At 44.0% G+C, this 8195-nt stretch overlaps 1 protein-coding gene across 4 annotated transcripts in view; it reads right to left on the minus strand.

Moving 5' to 3' along the window:
* The window catches only part of MDN1 (midasin AAA ATPase 1), a 180378-nt gene extending 172457 nt beyond the window's left edge, over positions 1 to 7921 (minus strand). For 3 of the 4 annotated variants that reach the window (XR_002784801.2, XM_010602811.3, XM_023543794.2), the window contains exon 1: positions 7646 to 7921. Coding sequence is in view for 2 of the 4 variants with exons in the window: in XM_010602811.3 (XP_010601113.2) it covers positions 7646 to 7747 (102 nt within the window). In the remaining 2 variants the exon portion in view is untranslated. The remainder of the gene's footprint in view (positions 1 to 7645) is intronic. The other variant, XM_023543791.2, reaches the window with a different exon arrangement.
* Between the last annotated feature and the right edge of the window lie 274 nt (positions 7922 to 8195).

Genomic DNA, 8195 nt, shown 5'->3' on the forward strand with positions numbered 1-8195 from the left:
CTGTAACTTGTAATCATTTTTTAAATTTTGGTTTTGACAGAGTCAACAGAAAACATCCATGGAAGCAATAAAAAAGGAATAAATAAGAACAGCTGCAGTCAAGTGTGAAAAGAATACAGCAAGGGAAAAAATGAAATTATTGAAAAGAATCTCACAAAACTCTGCATTAGTTAGATGATGTTGTGACCCTAATATTCCCCAGCATGTTTTCTCCTTTTTCAAAATGGGCAATTGAGAGTTTGATATTTAACCAACGCCAGCCATGGTGAACCCATAAGTTTTTCTCTTTCCTCTGCCAGCTTCCTCCTTCACACACCTTTGTTGCTGACTCTGTTTTGACCTAATGTTAATGACTTTGTTCTTTGTTTTAATCTGATGCAAATAACTTTGTTTTGTTCTGTCCAGATCACCTGTGACTTACAACAGCCCCACAGGAAAATCAGAGCCCAGGTGTCTGATATGTAAATCCTTAGCCTGATAAAGAGATGTCCAGCATGTATCTTGTCAGTATGACAAAAAGCCTTTTGTCATCATCTTGTAAAGAGTATCTTCTCCAGCCTAGGCCATCTGCTGCAGCTACAAAGACACTTTTCCTCTTGTAAAACTCTATATAAGCTCTAATGTAAAACAGCTCTTTAGGACTCTACAGAGACAGCCTGTGTTGCTGCCGGGTCCCTGGTGATGTATTCATCTCCTGAATAAACTTTCCCACTCTTTCTGACTTGGAGTATGTTTCACTGGCTCCACTCACTACTCCAGGGCATGGACCCTAATCAGGTAACAATGTGTAGAAATTATTTATCCTAGACACAAGTAGGCCAAAGAAAAAATCATATATTTTGAAGTTTAAAAAAATTTTTTTCCAAGTTTGTAACAATAAATACTTCATTAAAGTTGCTATCAAACTTAACAAATCCAGACTTATCTGGGTGTGAGACTACTACACTGACCAGGTCAGTTAACCTTTACAACTGAGTTAATTAAAGCTGTAAAGCAAGTTTTTCTTTGAGATTTTATTTTACCTCAGAGTTATCATTCAGAATTACATGTGCATCTTCAGCTGAAGAGAGAAAATACCTAGGACACCTTATAAAATCCAAGCAATTGAAAAAACCAAAAGTTTTTCTACTTCTGATGATTTATATAATTAGACTATAGGCTGCTTCTATTTCCAGTTGAACCTGACTTAGAAATAGCCTTAAGAGTTACCATTTGCTTTAAAAAAATGAAGTTTCCCTGATGGAGCAGGAGAGCAGTGGGCTACAGACCTCAAATTCTCATAAAAAGACCAGACCTACTGGTCTGACACAGACTAGAAGGACTCAGGAGGTCATAGTCCCCAGACCTTCTATTAGCCCAAGACTGGAACCATTCCCAAAGCCAACTCTTCAGACAGGGATTGGACTGGACTATAAAACAGAAAATGATACTGGTGAGCAATGAGCTTCTTGGCTCAAGCAGACACATGAGACTATGTGGGCAGCTCTTTTCTGGAGGGGAGATGAGAAGGTAGAGGGAGACAGAAGCTGGCTGAATGGACACAGGGTGGAGAGAAGGAGTGTGCTGCCTCACTGGGAGAGAGCAACTAGGAGTACATAGCAAGGTGTATATAATTTTTGTATGAGAGACTGATGTGATTTGTAACTTTCACTTAAAGCACAATAAAAAATATATATTAAAAATATGAAGTTTCCAAAGATCTGCTTAAAAAAAAAGTATCACAACTTGTAAACACACTCATCTGTTCTTTCAGTCAATAAACATTTACTGAGTGCCTACTGTATGCTAGGCACTGTATGAGACAATAGAATTACAAGTTTCTTCTCATAAAGCACTCTCAACCAAATGATAGGAGTCAGCTGAAACAAAGGGGTAAGTAGGAAAAGGGAAAATCAGAGAGATCTTCCTGGGGGAAATAAGTGCAAACCAGTCTTTCAGAACAAATTATAGAGTGAGGGGCAGAAGAGAAGGAAGCATTCTAAGCAACGGAATGCATAAAACCAAAGAGGCAAGAAAACAACTAGGGGTGACCCAGGCTCTGCTGAGGGTGACAACAGGGCATGACTACAGTCAGCATCCACAGAGGGTGACAACCTAGGTGATTCCAGGAAGCCTAGTGTTGCTGGACCATCAAGCCCTGGGCAGAGTGGTAAGCTGGGCAGGGGCAGGGCTTCTTTCTTAATTTGGCACTACTGACATTTGGGAAGAGATAATTCCTTGGTGGGGGGCGGGGAGGATCCTGTGCATTGCAAGACCTTTAGCAGCATCTCTGGCTTCTACCTACCAGATGCCAGTAGCAACTCATCAGTTGTAACAACCAAAAATGTCTCCAAGCATTGTCAGATGTACCTGGGGGCAAAATCACCCTGAATTGAGAACTACTGGGCTTGAGGGATATGCTAGAGATGCATCAAAATACACTTCATACACCATTTTAAAAAGCCTGGATTTTGATTTTAGAGACCATGGGAGCTTTACGCAGAATGGTGAGAGATTCAGATTTGCCTTGTTAATAATAATTGTAATTGATTACTTACCATGTGCCAGACACTGTGGTAAACCCCTCACATGCATTATCTAATCCTCACAACAACCCTATTTATAATAATAAAAGCAACCACTTTTATGGACAGCACTTACTACATGCCAGGCATTTACTCCTTATAAAAAAAAAATAGTAACTAATAAATACTATTATTATTCTCAAGGTCCCTTGGTGGTAGGAGTGGTTAATGCGCTCAGCAATTCGAGTGTACCCAGAGGCACTTCAGAAGAAAGGTCGGGCAATCTATGATATTTTTATGCAAATAAAGTGCACACTCTGCGTTTGTTTGCTGGCCACATCCTTCCCCCCAGAGGCGCCCCCACAAGCACCACCATGCCAATCCTCTTCCACATGTTGCTGTAAAAAAAAAAAAATGGCACAGCACACTTATGAAAATACATCATACATGGAGGGCACAGCCCACAAACACAGAAGTTGCGCGTTACTTGTGTAAAAATACAGTACTTACCCAAAAATCAGCAACGCAAAACCCTGTAGCGCACAGTTCTACTCTGTTCTGTACGTTTCTGTAATCTAGCATCAGAACTCGCCTTACTTCACAAGGGATAAGAATCGGGATTAGCACAAAGCTGGTTACCATGAGGCAGAGATCAGACATACCTTCACTCTCCAACTTCTTTACCATTTGTGATACCAGCTGTCCCCATCACCGCACTCTCTACTTCTCTGCTGGGCTTGATAATCTGTTGCAACGGCCACACAGTACTCACAGAGCACACTCATAGTCATGCAGTTTATTAGGGAAGTAGTAAACTCGCCCCTAACTGACCCACCTCCTAAATAATGTTGCTGCTTGCTTAGCTCTCTTAGCTACAACTCGGGATTAGGATCAACTTGGAAGTACAACTTAGGAGACAGGATCGACTTTGTCAATCAGGACAGCTCTCAGTTCCTCCTTGGCCATATTAGCTGATGACTTTTCTTGGCCATGCTAGCCAAAGACCCTTCTCAACTATTTTCGCAGGAAAGTCCTCTCAGTCGCACATACCTCCTCTCTGCCTTCCGCCTCCCTGCTGCTAACTGGCCCAACTCATGGTCAGTGTAGCAGCCCAGCTGGCTGCCCTCCTAACAGCAGTTTTCTGCTCTTACCTCCGGCTCTGTGGCTAGGCCCCTCTTCCAAGCCTCTCACTGCCAGCTCTATTACTGGCCCCTTTCCCTGGCTGTTATGCTGCCAGGCCCCTCTAGGCTTTTGCCCTGCTTAGACAAGTGTTACTGCTCTTGAAGCTCCACCAACAAGTGGCCAGAGGCTCAGTTCTCTCTCTCCGTGGGCCAGCAAGCCCATCACAGACACTTCTCTCCATCTTCAATGTTACAGCTCTTTCTTCTGGGTCTAGGAGGTTCTCAGAGTAGGAATCCTGGGTCCAAAGGACATGCTGCCCTCTAGACTCTTTTTGAAGGTACTGAGGTCCCCGAACCTCTGTGGGACTAGCCCTTATATAAGCACTCCTCGTCAATTTCAAGGCATGACCCTCTCGGCAGGATCACAAATTGACCGATCTCTGCAAGTCACTAAATCCTACTGGGTAGTTTGCACAGCAAACCCGCCAATTCCTGCGAGGTGCATAAAATAGACCAATCACAGGGAAGACTGTGGCCCAATCAATCATTTCTTGCAGAATTATAAACCTGAGGCCAGAAAGGCCATATATAAAGAGAAACCCATTGTACTGCACCAGGAAATAGCAATCAACCTGGACAAAAGTAACAAACCCTCTGGGGTAGAAAAGAGCCTGGGAGGCCCCACTCCAAGTTGCTTCTGCAAAGAGCTAGGGCAAAGGTAACTACTCAGGACTTAAGCGGAAAATCTCCCAAGCTGTTTTTCCAAAGAACCAAGGCAAAAGGCCACATAAACTAATTTCACCATTTCTATAATGATCTCAAATCCTTTAAGGTATCAGTCACTATTATGCTTTCAAAATACATATGTATAAGCACTTATAATATGAACTTAGAAATACGTCCACCTTTGTAAGGCTCTCTAACACTAACTGTAAGTCATTAAAACTTGTTGCCGTCGAGTCGATTCCGACTCATAGAAACCTGTAAATCGAGTTGTTCAGAAAACTTCTGAACTTAGACATGGAAACACAGAAATATGTGAACAACGTGGTAAACAACCTTTAAGCGAAACTGACTTTGATCTGACATACTATGATAAAAGATATAATCTTTGTAAACTAGCCTTGAGATAGATTTAAGTCTAAACAACCTCCCTAATCTCTAACATCGAAAAGATGCAGCATTTAGTCAATCTCTAACTAAAAAAAAACCCAAACCATTGTCATCAAGTCGATTCTGACTCATAGTGACCCTACAGGACAGAGAGGAACTGCCCCACAGGGCTTCCAAGGAGCGGCTGGTAAATTCGAACTGCTGACCTTTTGGTTAACAACTGTAGCTCTTAACCACTATGCCACCAGGGCTCCAAAGACATAACATGCTAATCCTTGAAGTCAAACTGGCCCTTATGGTATGGAGCAAGGTGACAAGTTCACTATAAACCATAAATTTCTGCTCACTCACTGAGAGCCTGCTGAGACTCTGCCCGCCAACTCCAACCTCAGACCCTAGCTATGAGGGACCTCTGCACAGTTCGAGCCTTCCTATGGAGACCTTTTGTTAAAGACAAAAGCCTGAAGTCTAAAGATTTGGACTCTAACCATTCAATGAACATTGTAATCGTAATTGTTAATTCTGATTATCTGGTTCTAAATGAATGTAGCGAGGTCTTACTTGCGTGCCTTGCCGTGACTACCCTGCAATACACTAAAGGAGTTTACGATCAAACTTGAGTATCTCTCTATAATTTTCTAAGATAAAATTCTACATAGCATACTCTAACACACATGGGGTCGCCATGAGTTTGAACCAACTCAATGGCAACGGCTAACAATTATTACGCCCATTTTACAAAAGAGAAAATTGAAAAAAAAAAAAAAAAGGTTAAGTTGACTAAGGTCACAAAGCCATTAAAAGAACCAAGAATCCCCCTCAGAGAACGTGGTTCCAAAGTCCCTGCTTAACCATTCCTCTGTAATTACTTTGCAGCTACCATATGTAATATATATCAAGCAACCGAGGCTTAGGGGAGCTAAATAAAGTAGCTCCCCTAAGGCCCCAAAAGCAAGCAAGAAAATGAACCTGGATTTGATCTTGGGCTTATCTGATTGCAGAGCTGGAGCATGATCTTAAGCACTCTGCTCTTCCGGAGGGATGGTAGTGGTAGTCGGGATGAAAAGCAAGGGTTAGATACAAGAACATCTAGGAAGTAAAATCAGGAGCACTTGACTGTGAAGAAAAAGGAATGGAAGGAACTGACGACACTTTGTTTTCCGTGAGTGGCTGCACAGAAGTTGCTGTCACCAGCCGAGATCGAGAACATATAAGGCAGGACAATCCTACAAATACTGCGTCAGATCCCAAATACCAATCAGAATCAATGTTTCAAAGGTCTTTGTTGCTTTCTAAAAATCCAATAAATCATTTTACGTGTTTACGAAAATGGGAAAAAACTAGAATTAACTCTTCTGTAAGTGAAAAGCTTGAAATTATTACTGAAAATGGAAGAGAATAAACCTGACAGCCATTTCTGAGTTGGACAGAACGTGACAGACAACGTGACACAAAGAAAAGTAAGAAAGGCAAGTGTTCCCAATCTCCTTAATTCAATCATACATTCTAGTCTCATAAACTACAAAAGTGGTTCTCATTATTTCAATGTTTCGAACATTCCCTAACATTATCTAATACAGGTGATATAAACCATCTCCCCATTCCACTCCAAATGCATGAATTTACAGGAGTGGGAAGGCATAAGCCCCCTGAAGCTGGTCCATCCACCTCACTCACGTTCAAAACCTCTGCTCTACATTCTAAGCCCTCTTATAAAAAAACCTCTAGCAAAAATACATAATTCAGAAGCCTGTCACCACAAGCTCAGCCATCTAAAGCTCTATTGCCCCACCCATCAAAAATCAGTTTTCTTTCTAACACTCGCCATTTGTGTTAGTGATCCTATCACTACTCCCTTCACTGGAGGCTGGCAGACCAGAAACCAGAGGACTTCTTCCACTACTTCCTGCCCTTTGCTCTGCCCTTCAATCTGTTGTCACCAAACAGAAATGCCTGATGTTAATCCCTGCCTTTCCAAACTGTTCAGGTCCCTTGTCCTCACCCAAAATAATGCAGCTGCTGCTTAATCAACAGGACATAAATATGCAAGCAATGCATTTGTGAATGAAAAAAGATCTAGATACCGGAGTTACCAAAGGAAAAAAAAAATTCCCTACTCTCAAGAAGCTCAGTTGTTGGGGGTGAGGAGCCCATAATATAGGAAATTAAAATGCAACGTGAAAAGATGCATGATAAGAGTCCTCATGACTCAGATGAGGGGAATAAACAAGAAGGCTCTTAAAAGCGCTGCCAAAGACTCATTTCCCAAAAAACTGCAGTTCACTTCATAATTCCTATGCTTATTATTATACAGTTAGTACTAACTATGTTGCTTTGTCGTTCAACTGTTCTATGTGTTTATGTACTATCTCGAAATATAGAAGCTAAATCCCTGGGGGTAGGCACCGAAACCGATTTATCTATCTCCCCACAGTGCCTCACTGTGCCTTACGCACAGCAGGAACACAATACTTGTCAAAAGCCCGAAATGAAAGGACCAGGCAGAAAAGAAAAACATTCACCCAAGCTAACAAGGACAGCTGGACTAGGCACACTTAGGTAATACACAAGTCAAAAGGGCAGAGGCCCAACTTGAATTTCGTAAGAGCAAACCACATTTCTTTCCAAAGGCCACGGAGGTCTCCCATACGCAGCCTAAACGCTGCAGATGGCTTGCGGCCGAGGGAAAGGAAAAGGAAGGGAAGGCTCCTCCAGATAAAAACAAAAGGTTTCCTCCAACCTCCTCAAACACGCGCGGACGCCTCCTCCACCGGCCAGTCCCGGGGCAGCGTACCAAAATGACAAGACGCCACTTCTACTCCCCCTTAAACCGGCACGCCAAAGCCCGAAGGACGAGCGGGGACGGCCGGGGTCTACCGGCGCTTTCCTTCTCCTTCCTTCTCTTACCTGCTTGGCCAAGAACTTGCCCAGCTCGCTGCGGCTCTTCTCGTTCTTAGCAGCGATTAACCGCAGCGGCGCAGCCGCCACATCCAATAAGAGATGCTCCATGGCTCCTGGCCCTCCTCCCCAGACGGTTCCCAGCGCTCCCTGTTTCGTACTCAGCGCTCCTAAGCCGCCGAGGTTCCGGTACCGGAGCTGGCACCGTCTACGCCCCCCGAGAAAGCGGCCGCCGCCACTCGGAAGGCACGGGGCGAGCTGCCGCACACGTGGGGAAGCACGCGGCGCTCTGCGTCATCAGCCCGCGACAGCAACGGCGGGGTGGCCTGGCCCCCGGCTGAGCGGCGGCGGAAACGTTGGACGTCTCTGTCGCGCCAATTCCGGAAGGAGAATCTAATCAGAAACGGCAGCGGTTATGATGGTCGGATACACGCAGTGATACGGCCGCGGAGACCGCTGGCTAGTGTGTGGCGGCAGAGCAAGGCGGAAGATTGTGCGAGGCCCTAGAAGCAAGCCCCTAGGGGCATGCGATCCTCAACCCACCAAGACTACCCCACAC

This window comes from Loxodonta africana, chromosome 1 (genome assembly GCF_030014295.1).
Source record: "Loxodonta africana isolate mLoxAfr1 chromosome 1, mLoxAfr1.hap2, whole genome shotgun sequence".
NCBI lineage: Eukaryota > Metazoa > Chordata > Mammalia > Proboscidea > Elephantidae > Loxodonta > Loxodonta africana.